This window comes from Crocodylus porosus, unplaced genomic scaffold (genome assembly GCF_001723895.1).
Source record: "Crocodylus porosus isolate Cpor-Errol unplaced genomic scaffold, CroPor_comp1, whole genome shotgun sequence".
Lineage (NCBI taxonomy): Eukaryota > Metazoa > Chordata > Crocodylia > Crocodylidae > Crocodylus > Crocodylus porosus.
This window is the reverse complement of record NW_017728911.1, coordinates 37,351,500-37,368,965: the sequence shown is the minus strand read 5'-3', so window position 1 is coordinate 37,368,965 and position 17,466 is coordinate 37,351,500. Positions and strand designations below refer to the sequence as shown.

Below are 17,466 nucleotides of genomic sequence, written 5' to 3'. Positions count from 1 at the left end.
CCCAGCATGTCTCTCGTCGTGATGTGCCGGTCGTGGCTGAGGAAGCCAAAGCCCTCCTCGAAGCACCATTCCTGTAGCCGCCGGTTGGTCTCCGCAATGTTCGTTTCATGTCGTCTGCCTCGTCCACTCACTGGGAGGATAGAAGAGAAAACCACCTGTGCGCCCATCTCCTGCAGCACGCACCCCAGAGTGTGGTAGTTATTGTGAGGGGTTCCATTTTGAAGAGAAACCTGTGTTATTATAGCTGCCTCGTGGACAGGGCAGGCAGTTGGGATCCCTGAGACACAACTCAGTGCCACTTCAGTGCTGGAAACCCTCTAAACTGTCACATATGGCAGTTTTCACCTTGTTTCCTGTCTGGAGATGGCTGTCAAAGCACTGAGGGGTGGCTTCAGCTTAACACCCAGTCATGGAGACTGGGCTGAAATTGCAGGCTCTCTGCATTCCTGGCCATGGCCAAGGGCTGGCCTCTTGCGCCCAGGAAACCTCTGGCTCGGTCCACTGGTTTATGTGTTGCAGGCTGAGATCACTTTGTAGCTGTGGGAGAACCCACTGGGTTAGAGCTGCTGTTAGCTCCCAGCCAGCAGCCTACAGCCAAACCAGTTCTTTTGCTCTGCTGCCAAAGCAGCCATGAGGGATGGCATGCAGCAGAGGACCTGGCTCACCTACAGGAGTCTGGCAGGAAGGAGGAGAAAGAAAGGAAGCTGCCCCCTCTCACCCTGCAGCTCATGCACTAGCGACAGCAGGAAGAGAAACAGTCCTGGGGGACTAGGGAGAGGACAGGGCAAGCAAAGGGCACTGAAGTGAGGGATCCAGCCTCCCTTGTTCTTAGCCCCGGAGCTGCCTTGGAGAGGGGGAACCCCCCGGGAAAGGAGACGGCAGGAGGAGAGATGCCCACAGGGAGCTCTGTAGAGAGGTGAGCAGTGCAGCACACGGTGGGGAGAATGGCAAAGTGCACAGGCCTCATGGGGTAGAGATGGAAGGGATGTGGTCCCTCAAAGGGGGAGAGTTTACAGAGGAGAGAGAGACGGAAAGAAAAATAGGGGATGACTGGGAGAGGTGATGGAAAGAAGGGGGATATGTAGGGGGATGTATGTGGGACCTGATCCAAGCCAAACCGTGAGGAGCAAGTAGCTCCATTGGTACTACTCACCTAGTGATGGGCTGGGGCTGTGAGGAGCAAAGGAGGCATCAGGGATAGGGAATGGGATCATGATAGGATGAGGGTTTCCCAACGGGCCACACAGACCAGGAAGAACATGAGATCAAAAGGGAATTGAGCTGTGGTAAAGGCTGATATGCACCGAGCCCCGTCTCGTCTTCTCTGACCACTGGTCTCAACCTGGAGACCTACCTTCTCTTAGTGGAAATGGTCATAGCTGTTTAAATGGACACCAGAGAGTTTATGAGCAGCCCCGAGGATCGACTTAGCAGCTTTAAAGGACAAAGGTGAAATATGGGCCCCATTAAGCCAGTGTGACTTTTGCCATTGACTTCACCATGGTGGGGAAGGGGTGCAGCAGGCTATCAACTGTAACGATTTGTTCTTAGGACGAGTACATTTCTTTACCTATTGTTAACCACAGATAGTTAATAGTAAATCTCCCATTGATTTCCATGACAGCAGAAACAGGCACAAGATTTAAAAAGTCCAGATTGCTTTCCCTGCTATTGCTGTGCCTTTCATTCAGCTTGGACAAAGGGGAAGGTTAGCTGGGCTCATTTTGGAGTACGGTCTGTTTTGCTGTCTGGGTCTCGAGCATTATCTCAATGCTGCAAATATAAATTACAGCCAGAGTCAGCGGAATGCTATTTCCAAACAAAACTATGCTTTCTTTGACATTTAAAAAAATATCAGCATACTCTGCTATTAATAATGGGTTGTGTTAAAAAAAAAAAATAGTAACATACCCTTATTATCTGTCGGTATCCATTTTTAATTGCCAGTAAATATCTTGACAAACCTGCAGGCTCTGGTCCTGCAAGAGAGATAGCGACATCTATTTAGATAAATATTTGCGCAAGTAGTATATTCACAAAGACCCGTGGAAGTATAATTGTCACTTTTTGTTCACTACCTGCTTGCTGGAAAGTGCCACAGCATGACATATCTGCAGTAAATTGACAAGCGCTGTTGATAGCTCCCGATAGCTTTGTGCTGAACTAAAATGCCTTCAGCTCCCATGTAAATGTAGGCATTGTAAATTCTTTGAATGGAATAATAGTAACTGTGCACCTGGAAGCTGGGGGGAAAGGTATGAAAATTCTCGGTCTGACAAGAAAAGCGAGTGTACTGTTTCAGCTGGGTTTTCCGTCTTGCCAGCAAGCCTAGAGATTGACTCTTAATAGGGTAAATACAACATTTGTTATGATAAAATAAGCAGACCTAGTCTCTAGCTTTTTCATTTGTATAAATATTTCATAGCTATGAAAACAGTGATACCCACAGTTTTAAAGTGTACTTGGGATGGCATGCAATTTTCATCTATTGTACAAAAATATGTTCAGTATAAAGAAAATGGTGACAACATTATTCTTCTATGAAAAGCATTCCTGGAAATAATGTAGGTGCATGTAATATGTTCATCTGTTAAACAGGCTGTCTTATGTTTAATATTTTGTGAAATTGCTTCCATTAATTCTACAGGTGACAGCCGTATTATCCTATCTCAACCCAAATAATTGTAGTACATATTAAAGTTCAGTGGATATTATAATCCAAGTCTCCCCAGATAGGCAGAAAGCAATGTAAATTAAACAAGAAACATATCTAGGGCGTAGCAGCTCATTTTGTAATTTAATTGAACAATGTATCTGGTTGTTAATGGTGTTATGGACACATTAGATTGATATGTTATGAAGGAAGGATGTTTAAGTAGAAAGCTAATTCCTGCTGTGATTATTCTTATGTTCCAGAGGAGTCGTTATTAGTATTCTTTGTATAAAATTCATTAGCAGTAGCTGCTTGATCTCCAAATAAATAAGTTGGTTAAATTGTTAGTAGAAAAAAAGGCTAATTATGTAAATGGATTAGGTCGTCAATATTTCATTTCCAGATGCTTTTTCCCCTGCTATGTAATGCTTCATCTTCTATAAATATAGAATGATATAGTGCACTATTGACTAAGTATTCATCTTGTTGAGTACAGTACTCTCCTGCTAACTAGTAGAGCTGCATGTGGTAATGGAGACATAAGATATCTTAATATGTTCTTCATTGCATTTCATTTGCTTTAAGTGTTTCAGTTGCTTTCTTTTAAGTTCCTTGTTGGCTATTGCATTTGCAGTTGGACCACTGAGGATAGCAGGGCTAGGACCCAATGCCATGCTCGGAGTGACTCTTTGGGCTCATTCAGTGCCATTTCTGACATGCTTCTCTGTCTTTGGATCCCCAGTGAACTCCTGAACTTGAATTATGCAACTGGCAGCCATGCTGATGTTCGCTGCAATTAAGTCACTAGCTTATGCCTTTGACTTTATTTATTTATTTTGGGGGGAAACATATTCATCTGAGGCTGCAACAGTAATTTCTCCTCTTATGTACTGAGCATTTTCCTTGCAATTCACCAGGCTTGCATTGCACATTAATCTTTTATTACTGAGCATCGTACTAACTCTCACCTGCCAGCTGTGAAATGACCTGCAAAAAGACATTTAACAGTTGGTTCTATCAGCTGCATTTACAGTATACACTTTAATCAATGTGTGGGATTAAATTAATGCTGATAGGCCATTTCCAATATCTGGTAGCTAGGAGATAAGGGTGTTTTTTTTATTTTGAACTGGAAAAGCATAGCTGTTCTCCGTGGTGGATCATGTAAACTGAGGTAGTGACACCTGGCAGGATTTGGAAGCTGGTGAATTGCGCAGCAGTTCCATTCTTTGGGACTTTAGTTGGCCTCTTCCACTGGGAGATACTCCAATCACTTAGGGCGTGTGTAGACCAAATGGGGGCCCTAAATTGATGCAGGAGGTTTTTAAAAACACTGCTTCAATTTAGGGCCTATTAAACCCCCGTGTCGTGCACACACCCGAGTTACCTGCCTCTCTGGCGGCAGGGAGAGAAAGGTGAGCTGCCAGTGGGACGAGTGGTGCCTGGGCTGTGGGGGGTGGGGGGTGCTTTCCTCTGCGGCAGTGGCAGCCCCCACTCAGGCAGCACCCACCCGCAGACACTTGGCTCCAGCTGTCCCTGGGGGCAGCTGTGGAGGGAAGCACTGGGCCCTGCGCAGCTCAGGCAGGCAGGCAGGCTCAAGGGGGGAAAAAAGATCGTGCTTGCTGCTTTTTTTTAACCCTCTCTTGGGTGGAGCCTGCCTTCCTGGGCTGCTGCCAGGCTGCCTGCACGGGCTTCCTGCAGAGCCTCTGAGCTGCACGAAGCCCAGTGCTTCGCTCCACAGCTGTAGGGCAACAAACTAAAACTCCTTGGAGTTTTTGTGCATTAGACCACCAAATTTGCTACAGTGGCTGTAGTTAATGAGCAATATGCCACCAATGTGCGCAAACACTGACACCATTAAAGCAGTGCAAAAGGATTTTAGCCCACCCTAAAGTGTCATGCACATGTGCCTGTTGTTTCGTCTACACACAGCCTTAAACTGCTTTTACAGAAAAAGGGAATGGAGCATTTGGAATATATTTCACCAAGAGTGCATTCAAGAGGGGAATATTTTAAATATTGTGATTAAGATGTGGTGAAAAAAAATCTGTTTCCCATTCCATTTGTCTGTGTATGATAGATGTTTGTAGTTCTGGAGACAGAAGTACACAAATCGGGGTAGAAACTACCTATCCTAAGATTTTGTAATGGTGACCATCAGTCCAGTAATAAAAGGACAGTTTTGCATTTACCCAGAATGTATGGAATGAGACAGGGAGCCAGTTTTCCTACTGGCATAAAACAGATGCAACTATAGCATTAAGGGAAAGAAAAATCATTCTTTGTCACAGATCATCTTATTTAATATTGTTTAATTGCATGCAGTTCTCTTTTAACCACCATAAGGAAGGTTATTCATCTAAGGTCCTTCTACAATGAGGCAAAAAGTAATCTGAACAAGTGTGTTTCAAAATACATATGTGAAATTATTTAGGGAGTGACACTGCATTCGTTTTGTTAATTAATATAATATTGATTAATGGAAATATTGCAAGACGTAACTGGACAGAGATTAATACACTTTGGGTTAACAGAAATGTACATGCCTAAGATAACACATCACCTTCATGATTTCATCAGTTCGGTACATTACTTAAATAAATGACCTATGATTTTATGCTTAATACATCAGCAAAAACATTCCCAGGAAAAGTCATAAACTGACTAGACTATATTTAGCATTTGACTTCATTGTGCCTCCCATATTTCTTTGCAGGTGTCAGGAGGAATGTCCCGTCGGGATGTATGGCTTTCAGTGCACTCAAAAATGCAACTGTCAAAATGGGGCAAAGTGTTACCATATAAATGGAGCATGTATGTGTGACCCTGGATTTAGAGGGATTCATTGCCAGGAAAGGATGTGTCCAGAAGGGCTTTATGGCCTGAAATGCAGCAAGAAATGTCCTTGTCACATAACCAACACTCTCAGGTAAGTACATCATATTTTATACCAGTAGAGGAACTAGTACACACAAGTAAAAACCACAGGGAAAATTTGCATATGAGCCCACCCCTTTCTCCTTGTAATTTTAATTAAGGCCTAATCCATCTCCTTTGAATTATTGCCTTTCATTTAAATGATGATAGGGTTGGAACCAATTCAGCAAACTACTTCAGTATGTATCTAAGTTTAAACATGTGAGTAATTCCACTGAAGTCTTGCATACACACACACACCTATGGCCTGGCCCTATAACCTTTACTCAAGTAAGCAAGAATTGCTCTCAGAAAAGGGTCATAATATGAGGCCTTGTATATACATACCTAACACTTATGACCTTCATGGCATGTGACAAAGTAGGCGTCACCTACTAAAACTCATGGCCCTCTGAAGGAATCAGTCAGTCTCTAAGGTGCCACCCTGATCTCTGCCTGACTTCAAACTAACGTGGCATACTACTTCTCTCTGCCCCTTACAGTAGTCATTTCACTTTTAGATGATTTCAAAAAACAGATATAGTCTTGTTTAAAAAACAGTTACCGACTAAAGTTAAAAAACATGGATGTATTACTAGCCTCCATCTCTCTGAATCTTTTTTACGACATGGAATTTCATGTTGAATCTATGGACTTCAAGCAGACTTTCAAAATGAAACCTAATTTGCCTCAGTTTATGTCTCCTGGCAAATTACCTTGTTGAAAACACTTGAGGCAGATGTATAAATAGACTGAAATCAATATCCCCAAGTCAGTATACAGCTCTGCAATGAAGTCAACATTGTCAAAATAGACATATCTCCTCTTCTCGTAGGGGCCTATTTTTGCTCTTCATTCAGTATGTGCATGCGTAAAATATTCAGGAAAATAAATATCAGGGAAGTGTACCTAAAATGGAATAAGCCTCACTGGAAAGGTCAGATCTCAATGTTTTATTCCCTTTTGCTTCTTTCAGGAACCAATCTGGCAAGGTTCCAGTCACTGGGGGCTAGATCCACAAAAGGGTAGGCTCCATTTAGGCACCAAAGGGTGTGGACACACAAGTGACATGATGCTTGTATTAAAGGGAATTATTTAACTGAATCCCAGAACGTTTGCCCACATCAAAACCTCAAAGCAAAGTCAATTGCATTCATTTCAAACAAAGAGATAAAAGGAAGTGGGGCTTTGCTGCATGTGAGCTGCCTGGGGGTGCAAGTAGGAGGCTTAGCCCATAATGGAAGAGGTAAGTTACCATGAGTTAGCTTCCATGGATTGTGGAGTGAGTGAGTGCACACCGGCAGTACCACAGAGCAGCGCCTTTTCATCCTGCAGTAAACTGTAAATCTATCCAGATGTGCAATCCTCAGTACTGCTGCACAAACCCTGCTCACGCCTAAGTTTTCACGTTATAAAATTCCCCTGAAGCCTAAAATTCCGCTTTTTCATGTGCCCAAAATCTGTTTTGACAGGACTGAGTGGCTCAGTTGCCAGTCTCTCAGCTCAATCCCATCACTCTCCCCAAAGTAGGTGCATGCATGAGCTCTGAGCACAGCCTAACACATGCCTACAGGATGTGGCTCTGCCCAAAACCCAGTGGCAGTAAGCATGGTCTTTCAAAATGATTTGGCAGCCACAGGCAAAGGAGGAAAAGGGCTGACGGAGGTGCCCCCCTTTCTGCAGTAGAGGCAGTTCACCCAAGATGTAGGAGTCCCAGGTTCAAGTCCCTCCTCTGCTTGAGGGGATTCAAGCCCTCATCTCCCCCTACCAGGCAATAAGTAATTGTGTTCTGCAGAAGGGAGTTAAAAACTCACCAGGCCAGAGGTGAAAAGAGAACAAGAACGTGACTCTCCAGCCTAGAGGCTGCAGGGGCAGGGGCTGAGTTCCAGTCCTTGCTCCAAGGATTGCAAATGTCTTTGATCCACTGACTGTCTAACGTGCGGTACCCACAGTGCCCTCTAAGCAGGGACTCTTTTCCCTCCCTTGTACCAAAGAAATGTTTCGTTATTGCAAGCCAAGTGGAACAGCCCCAGCAGGGAGGAGCTTAGAGCACGATCACTCCCTTCTCCCAAATAGGAGTGGAAGATGTGGGTTTGAACCCTCATCAGTGGTGGAGAGACATGGACCTGTGTCTCCCATTTCCTGGGCAATTGCTCTGACCACCAGGCTCTTGCACCATCAGCATCTCCCCTTCCTTCAGCTCCTGAGCTGCTTTTGGATGAAAAGACTTAGGCACATACCAGTAGTTGAGGGTTGGCAACTCAATTAGAGAGCAAGATGGCATTTGAATTGCCTTGTCCTCAGCATGTCCCCTCACTCACCGTAGGTGAGGGTTCTCCCATTCAAAGCCCACATGGGATTAATATGTGGTCCCCAGGTTCCCACAGGGATGCTTGCTGCAGCTTTGGCAGCAGCTGGTGTCTCCAGGCTCCCCTCCCTTCTCCTGCTTCTGGTTCCTGCCCCCACCACAGGGGACAGTGCGGTGCAGCAGGGCACCGCACAACCCAGAGGGCTGGGGGAGTCCCCAGCCTGGGGACCTGAGCACCACAGTGCAGTGATGCAGCCAGGGAGCTGGGAGCGTGGGCTAGGGAGCAGCCTAGGTGGTGTTGTGTGCTGGGGGAGCACCCACACAGCATGTTGCCCTTGAAATGTGCACCCCAACCACTTAGAAGTTGGCCAGACCAGCTACAGGTGATTGCCCAGGCAGCACCTGGGAACCCCTTTCTCACACTCCCCACGCATGGCATTGAGAGCTAAGAGACTGTGGACTCCACTCTGGGGCCAAGGCCTTTAAGCAGCTAGGTGCTGTACTGCTCACCACTGCGGTGCCCAAGCCCTGAGCTCCTGTTTGAGGGAAATGCTTGTCACGATCCAGCATTGGGCTCTTCCTTTGTCCCACCAATCTCTTTCTTGCCATTTAACCAAAGACTGCTGTGAGCTGATCCCTTTCAGCTAGGAAATGACAGAGTAGGAGGATGCCGGGGTTCACACTGCTAAATGAAAAGGCTTTTTTCACTCTCCTTCCTGCTCTGATTCCTGTTTTCCTGTCTGTGCCTGTTCAACATTCACAGCTAATCCAGGGTTTCGTAGCCTTCACAGAGAGGTGGGGATAATTGATGCCCAAGCAAATATGCCCTTGATGCGGACATTCTTCAATTTAAACCAGACTAGTGGGGACCTGACTGTCTTGCTGATGATGACAGACCTACCTCGCCTGTCTTGCAGCCTGCTAACATATAAACGCAAGCTGCCCAATTAGGCATGCAAGTGGCACCACTTAATTCCTGCACAAAAAAATACTTCAGGCAAAATCTGCTACTGTGTCTGAGATAGACTCTATCCATCTCAGTCTGGAAAACAAACAGGTGATCTTTCATCTGGAATAGCTGGCTTCAAGTTCCACAGCGAGCGCTAAGATTTCACTTCTCTGAAATTCAGCTCGCTCCAGGAGCTACAGGTGACGATTCTGATGACAGCCAGAGTTATAGGTCTGCTCTCCAGTAACAGTGCTGGATTCTTTCTGCTGCCACATTGCACCATGCCCATGTGGGCATGTTCACCGCTCCATCGCAGCATCACCCAGCAGCCCAGCTTTAGTGGGGCTTTTTTGGCACTTTTATTTCATAGCTGATAGAATCAGCTTTAGCTAAAAGTGACAAAAAGCCCTACTGAAGCACACACAGTCTTTACAGATGCTGCAGAGCCGGGTTGAAGGTAACGCACTGCTTCATGTTTTGGGGGGTTTGTTTTTTTTAATGTGTGCAACTGTGGCTCTGTAGGTGCTGAGCATCCTTTAATTTTTTTTGGTGGGTGCATGAGTCAGCACCTATGCGAGCTGGATTGCACACAGGGCCAGGCTCAGCCAGAGACAGCGGCAGCAGTGGTCAGGTTCCCTTCTCCTGCACCTGCTCCCAGGCCAGCAGAGAACACAGGAGGCCGGGCAGGGAGGGGCAATGCACCTGCCGCAGCTGCTATCCCTGCCTGAGCCTGACTCTGCACTGAGCCGAGCCGGAGCAGGCAGGGGTGGCTGGGGAGTTCCCCCAGCTCCTGCCTCCAGGACAGCCAGAGACAGCGGTGGCAGTGGTTGGGGGTTGGAGGGGGGGAAGGGAAAGGGAAGGACTTGCCTCTGAGCATGGAGGGGAAGATGAGGGGAATTCTTACTGTACCACACTGAGGGCTATGCTGCTCCCTGTTTGGGAAGTAGCTTCCAAAGAGCAGCACGGTGCATTTTGGTATGGTGCTACCCGATGCTGCAGTTGAATATTATAGACATAGCCAAAGGTGGGCAGCACCTCTGCAAAGGCTCTCAGCCCCTGGTAGGATGAGGGTCCTGCAGCTCCCCGGTACTTTGTGTGTCCTAATGGAGACTATCACACTCAGCAGCAGAGCTAATACGTGAGCTGAGTTCCACGTTACAGGGTAAGGCTGGAATCTCAATCAGAAGGGGCCTGAGGATAGCTGAGATGCAGAGCAGCAGGCACATGTTCATGACCCGGCTGGATAGCACTTGGCCAGTGGCCTGCTGGCATCATTGGGGCTTCTCTTCTGGGAGAAAAATTAAAGATTTGGCCATATAGGAAAGAAGAGCTCATTGTGAGGGACTAGAAAGATGTTTTTTTTGAGGGAGTGGGGTGGGTTGAACTGGCTAAAAGATCCAGTTTTGAGGGACAAACTAACATGAACAGTTTGGAGAGGAGGATGACATGCTTTCAGATCGACTCAAAGTGTTAGGGAACCCAGGCATCTTTCAGCTTTCATCCTCTCGTGTTTGCTTACACTGCGTACAGCTGATCCACTCACTCTAGGGTGCTGTCCAGCCAGTGCTTCCTCTGCTTCCTCTTCCATCTCTGCTCCATCAGCTCACTGCCAGCATCCTCTGCTAAGATGGTATCTCACAGTCCTTAATAAATGAGACCAGTCTCTCCAGTGATAAAATCTGTCTTTTACTTGCATCTTATCGTGGCTGTTATGGAACAAAGAGATATCAGGAAGCTGTAGATCTGTAAATGCTCTTTCATTCGTCTGTGGTATTTCAGCCTTCCACTTTTCAATGAATTCGTCAGAGCCCTATGCATTTCTGCACCGAGGAAAGTCAGAGTTGATAGAAAATGACCTTCTTCAAAGACACTCGGTGTTCCAACAGATCTTTTTCCAGATTTTCTACCTGGTCCCACATAGCACAGTTTCCCCTGTTTTATTTTTTATCTTTTCTGGGACCATTGCTTTCCAGTGGCTTTCTGACAGCCACCTAGTTCCAAAAAAAAAAAAAAAAAAGCCCATCCATGTCAGTGGCTTGTTGCTTTGATTCTTTAAACATCTGGAATAATATTGTAAATCATCCAAGGGAAGGGGTGGGAGAGGCTGCTGCTTGGGCATATGTTAGCAGTGTCATCTCATTCAGTCCTGTCCTTGGACAGTGAGCTTGAACTGTAGGGCTTTTCCTATGATGGCAGGATGATGAGACAATATGAAGTACAGGGTCAGCTTTTACATAGACTCTTTTGCAGAGACTTTAAAGCCTGAAGAGACTGGTGTGATGATCTACTCCAGCTTCCTGCAGAGCCAAAAACCATCCCCCAGTAACTGCTGCATCAACACACCCTGAAGGCACTTCTGTTGCAGAACAGCTAGATTGTGACTTGGCTACCTAGAGGGGTTACAAGGTAGTAAGAAACCTCTTCTGTTCGGGGTGGCCCCCTTGACACTGGGACCAGATGTGCAGTAGGCAGGGAATGAGTGGAAATTTGGCCTGAGCTCCCCGACTTCCAGAGCACTGGAGCTCTGGGCAGTGGAGCAGCAGTCACTTCCCCCTGGGAGCACAGGGAGAGCAAGGAGAGACCTGGAACTTGTTGAGCTGCAATTCCTCTGCATTGCACAGCGGCTATGCACTGTCTCTTGGAGCTGTGCTGTGGTGGCCACCTGGGAACAGGTGAGACCAACAGAGGGAAACTTTTTTGCCCCACCTGTGAAAAATGTCAGTCCTAATCTCCATGGGATTTGTCCTATAACATTTTCCCTTGAACTACTGTGCACTGCAATGGGCCTGGGAGCCAGGGTAATGGCTGGAATACTAGCACAATGGTCTTGCGAACTCCCACTGTGCCTCATTAAAAGCAGAAGGACATTTCTTAAAGGGCATCTGGGAGGGATAAGGGGCATCAGGAAGAGGGAAAAAAATTACATAATTAATAGGTTTGGGGCTAATGCTCACTATAGCAAAATAATTAGAGCTGGGCATTTTTTCCCCAGCAAACAGTCAGTTGACACAAGAAATCAATTTCAGCTGACAAAAAAAATGAAGCAAGTTTCAGAAAAGTCCAGACATTTGTTTCAACATGTCTAGAACAAAATGTTCTGATACTTTAGTGTCTAAATAGAATTAAATTTAAAAAAGCAGGACTTAAGGTTAAAAAAAAACACCCTAAAACAAATTTAAAAATTCATCTGGAGTCAAGCTGCAATGATTTTTTTTTGTTTTCCCTGAAAAAAAAAACACACAAAAATTCTGTTTCAGATCCACCCACCTCATTTCCTTGTTCAGTTTGTTAGTACAATCCTTTATTCACTAAAGCAGTGATTCTGAATCAGGCTGCTCTGGCACTCTGGGGTGCCCTGTGATCCTTTCAAGGGCATTAGGGGTGTCACACAATCTTAGCAGTGTTAGGTGTGCAAATAGGACTCACAAGGTAAACCCAGAGATTTCAGATGGGATCCAGAGTATCCAAAACATTTTTCCCTGTTGTGGGCTTTCCGAGTTGTTTGCAGCTGAAGAATTGCTCTCGTGTTTTTCTGTAGTCAAAAAACAAGTGAAAACTGAGAGATGGCATTTTTCAAAGGGCCTCAGAAGTTTGGGAGTGGCCACTCTAAAAATGTTGGTGGATGAAGCATGGGCACTGGAGCACAGAAGACTCCCAGAACTTCCAGATGACAGTAACAGGCACCGATCAGCATTGATACCACGCCGCGGTTGTGTATGGGAGACAACTTGCAGTTTACATCATCCTTTTTCCCCACGTGGCTCCTTGGCCCTGGCTCCAGAATGCATTTTGGCCCATTCTTTCTTTTCCATGTCTCTTTCTAAATGTGCGGGACCATGTTAAGTTATAACATTTGAAACAACTCCGCTTAGAATACTAAGCAGCACCAAAAATAATGCAAGAGCATAAAGGCCAGTTAGTGTTGCTTTTTCAGTAACAGTAGGAGGCTGAAAAGCAGATGTTAGTAAGTCTGCCTTCTGTGGCTTGTTCAAAGGTCTCACAATCTCTTACCCATCCAGGAGGGGCACTTCGTACATAGGAATGGTTTCTTCATTTCCACTTGGTGGCTGGCAGAGAGAAATTTCTTGCATGTAATCCACCAAGTCTGGCAGGGTCATGTGAATAGGTAATCTTGAAGGATACATTCAAACTGAGAGGGGGGAAACTGTGCCCATCATTCTGACTGAGTGGAATTTATTATTCATTACTTTGAAACTAAAATGTTTAAAATTGAAACTAAAGAGTCTATAAAGTTGTATCATATTGAACTGCTTGGTGCAGGGGGCTGGACCCAATGATCTTGGATTTTAGCAAGGCCTTCAATGTGGTATCTCATCCCGTTCTCATAAATAAATTAAGAGGCTGTGACATAGATGTTTACACGGTCCGGTGGGTGGCAAATTGCTTAGCGGTCGCACTCAGAGAGTGGTAGTAGACGGGTTGGTATTGACCTGGAGGGATGTGGGTAGTGGGGTCCCACAGGGCTCAGTCCTTGGACCTGTGCTCTTCAATATCTTCATCAGTGACTTGGACATGGGTGTGAAGTGTACTCTGTCCACGTTTGCGGACGATACTAAATTGTGGGGTGAAGTGCACACACTGTAGGGTAGGGAACGACTGCAGGCAGACCTGGACGGGTTAGAAAAGTGGGCAGTACACAGTAGGATGGAGTACAACAGGACAAATGCAGAGTGCTGCACCTAAGGTGCAAAAATATCCAGTATGTCTACTGGCTGGGAAGTGACCCTCCCAGCAGCACAGAAGTGGAAAGGGATCTCGGAGCCATAGTGGACTCCAAGATGAACATAAGTCGTCAGTGTGACAAATCGTCAGCAAAGCTAATCGCACTTTATCTTGCATCAGCAGATGTATGACGAATAGGTCCGAGGAGGTGATACTTCCTCTCTATGCAGCATTGCTCAGACCACAGTTGGAGTACTGCATCCAGTTTTGATAGACTTGAGAGGGTCCAGAGGAGGCCACTCATATGGTTAGGCCATTAGGGGCTTACAGGACAAGCCCTGTGAGGAGAGACTGAGGGACCTGGATCTTTTCAGTCTCCACAAGAGAAGGCTGAGAGGTGATCTTGTGGCCATCTACAAATTCATTAGGGGGGGGCAGCAAGAGATCGGAGAGGCTCCATTCACCAGGGCGCCTCTTGAGGTAACAAGGAACAATGGTCACAAACTGACAGAGAGCAGATTTAGGCTAGATATCAGGAAAAACTTCTTCACGGTACAGATGGCCAGAATTTGGAATGAGCTTCTAAGGGACATGGTGCTCTTCACTACCTTGAGGGTCTTCAAGAGAAGGCTGGATAAGCATCTGGCTGGGGTCAACTCTTTCCTGCCTAGGCAGGGGGTTGGACTTGATGATCTGTTGAGGTCCCTTCTGACCCTAGCATCTATGAATCTTTGAAACTTCCAAGGTCCCTTCTGGACTTACAATCTATGAACTACTGCTATATGTGGCAAATTAAATGACATATGTGTATATGTCTGTAGCCTGGAAATTTATTGGCGTCTTACAGAATGCAAAAAAGAAGAAGGGAAGGACAAAAGGAGATTCCTAACATACCCTGACACCAGTCATACAACAAGTACTTTATTTACATGCAACTCCATTGACCTTAGAATCCCTGGGGATAGATCACAGGCTCTAGTGCCTCAGTAGTAATATGAATGTGGTAATGATAAACATCCTCATATTTTATGGTGCTATTAACTATATATCTCAATGAAAGAAGGGCAGGCATCATTATCTCCACTTTACTGAAGAAAAAATGGAAATACACAGGGGATAAGTGAGTTGGCCAGAGTTATGTAATAAGTCAGATAGAATCACAAAGAGATCTCTGGTTCTTTGACTTTCGGTGCAGGGCCTATCTAAATCTCCAACTCATCCACAAATTGAAGGTGTGCACCAGTGCAACAGGGGTATCAAACATTAATGTGCTAGCTCAGTGCACGGTATTCCCTGTAGGACATTCACCTACTGTTCTTGCTGCCACAGAATGAAAGATGAATACTGTAAACCCTGAGATTTTATTTAGAGTGTTTTTTCCAGTTTTGTGTTAGTGGTTCTCTTTGATAGAACATGAGAGAGAGACCTTTAGAAGCATCTTTAGCAGTACATGTTCCTGGCCTGAGGAAAAAATAATCTGCTCTGATATACTTGGACTTTAGCAGTTGAGGCGCGGACATTTTTGCTCCACTGGGAAGCCAGGAGCCATAAACCTCTGTGCAGGGCACAGCCAAGGTCATGGCCCCTCTTCTAGGTTAGTAATGGAAGAGCCAGAGAGCATAAACAGGGCTGCCCCACCCCCTGCTCAGAGCCCTCCGGGATGGATTTTGTTCCTTTGACTCTCTTACAGGTCCTGGAAAAAGGCAGCTTCCCTTTTGGGATGTTATTGTCCTTAATAAATAGCCTGCATCCTATGCAAAAAAGCTGTCCTTTTTGATAAAAGAGCCAGCCTCAACATAGAAATGCTTACTGAGTATGGTATTTTCAATTGAATTGTCATAGACTGATTCCAACTGCCACGATCATATATTACTTTTGAAAGATTTAATTTAGCCAACAGATGCCGCACTCGCGAAACCTTATAATATGTGCAGTAGGAACAAAAACAGAGAAACCAAAAATCCACTCCAAAAAATATTTCTTTAATGTTTAGCTTTCTGGTCTCATTAGGTAATGATTAATAGATGCAAGGGGAGAAAAAATAAGATTTTATTATTTTCCTCTAAATGTTAAGAGGTGCTGTGTGAACAACCATAATTTCAGGGAATGCTTTGTCAGAAGAATTTCATGGGCAGCAGTTTGTTATCCTGATGAATTGTTTTAATTAGTCAGTAAAGCACTATTTATGATGAAACATATGACAGTGGCAACATTTGATAATTCTTAGTCACAACAATATGTGACTAATCTCTTCTACTGATGACTGCATCAAAAATTCTCAGGACTCTGCTTTATGAGGTTACTTTGAAAATTAACATCCAGGATATTAATTTTACAGGTATAAGGAATCTCATTCAATCAAATCCACAAAATAGAGACAGGCTAACAAATAACTATAAAGAAATGATAAACAGAGCTTTTGACGGTGGGAACTAGGAAGGGGACTCATAGTATGGTCCCACCGTCCTGAGTGTACACTGCCAGTGGTGTACACTGGACAGCCCCAGGGGCAACCCGTGCTTGGTGGCTGATGCTCTAAGAGGATCTAAAGAGAGCCAGTAGGTGAGAAGTACAAGGGTGCACCCCTGGCTTCTGCATGGTGGCAGGGGCAAAAAAGTAAAGGATACTTGTACTGTGGCCGCCTGATTCCCTTTGGGGCCCAATTCTCATCTAGACTTCAGCCCCTTTGTATTGCCAGCTTAATGCAAAGGCTCCATCATGAACATGAGGCTCAGGTGCTCTGTGGAAACATGAGCTGCTCAGTGCTTCCCACGTTTTCCTTTTTAAACCCCTCAAAGTGTTTTGAAGTGTTATATCCCCCAGGCTCAGAGGGCCCGTGTCATGGCTTTGCACAGCATTGCCATGGACTCCAGCCCTACACCCCTTCAGGACCTTTGCTCTGCCAAGAGCCAGGTGACATGGCTGAGGATCCCGTGAAGTCTTTGCTGAAAAGTTTGTCCCAAATATTTTCCTTTCCAGCTGGCCTTGCTGCAAGGCTCTGCCCTTTCTAGTCATTCCTCTTCACATCAGGGCATTTAGAGATCTCCCTTCCTTCCTGATCACTGCACAGGAGCATGACTTGCTCTTTTCACCCCATGTAATCTTGTTACCTTCAGATTGCTCCCAGTCCTTCCCGTTCTTAACTGACCACAGCTTGCTGAAATACTGTGAGATATATTGAGTTACAGTCCTGTTCCAATTCATATTCATGATATTACTTGTACTGCACGCCCCATGGTATGTAAAATCACTGGCTTCTTGAGACTTTCTGAATTCCTCTGCATAACACCACCAGTTGACATTAAGTGTCACCTTCCTCTGTGTATCCCATAGCTTTTATTCACTGCTCTTAGTCCTGTTCAGCCTTCTTGAGGTTATAACACAACTCCCGCAGATGTTTTACAGAGCTCGCTACTAAGATATCCCCGCTATTTACACAGAGGAACTTTTTTTTCACATGTACCTCTCATTAATATCTGTCTTTCTTCATTAGCTGCCATCCGTTGTCTGGCGAATGTAGCTGCAAAGGTGGCTGGGCAGGACTGTACTGCAATGAAACCTGTCCTCCTGGATACTATGGTGAAGACTGCCAGCTGACCTGCCTCTGCCAGAACGGTGCAGATTGTGATAGCATTACAGGCAAATGCACCTGTGCTCCAGGATATATGGTAAGAGCTGGAAATCACCAGGTGTAAACACAAGGTGCCTGCAAACAAAAATTATAGAAGAGTTTAATCTCTCTGCAAATATTTTATGCACAAAGATGACAGTAGGTATATTATTTTCCCCAGTTCTTGGGTACGTCAGCACAATTCTCCTGTGAACAATGCCTATTTCTCTTCTGTTGTCATTTATTGAACATTAGGGCTAGTCATTTGATTGTTATTATTGTTGGTTTTAGTTAAGGACAAAGGCATGGGCCCCCGCCCCGCAGTGCTTGCATTTTGAAGCAAGATG

The 17,466-nt window shown here is 45.3% G+C and overlaps 1 protein-coding gene across 3 annotated transcripts in view; it reads left to right on the top strand.

Annotated features, from left to right (window-relative positions):
- Positions 1-17,466, top strand: part of MEGF11 (multiple EGF like domains 11) — a 304,098-nt gene that overhangs the window by 182,517 nt on the left and 104,115 nt on the right. For all 3 annotated transcript variants that reach the window (XM_019533844.1, XM_019533843.1, XM_019533845.1), the window contains exons 9-10: positions 5,370-5,582; positions 17,003-17,177. In XM_019533844.1, the coding sequence (XP_019389389.1) occupies positions 5,370-5,582; positions 17,003-17,177 (388 nt within the window). The remainder of the gene's footprint in view (positions 1-5,369; positions 5,583-17,002; positions 17,178-17,466) is intronic.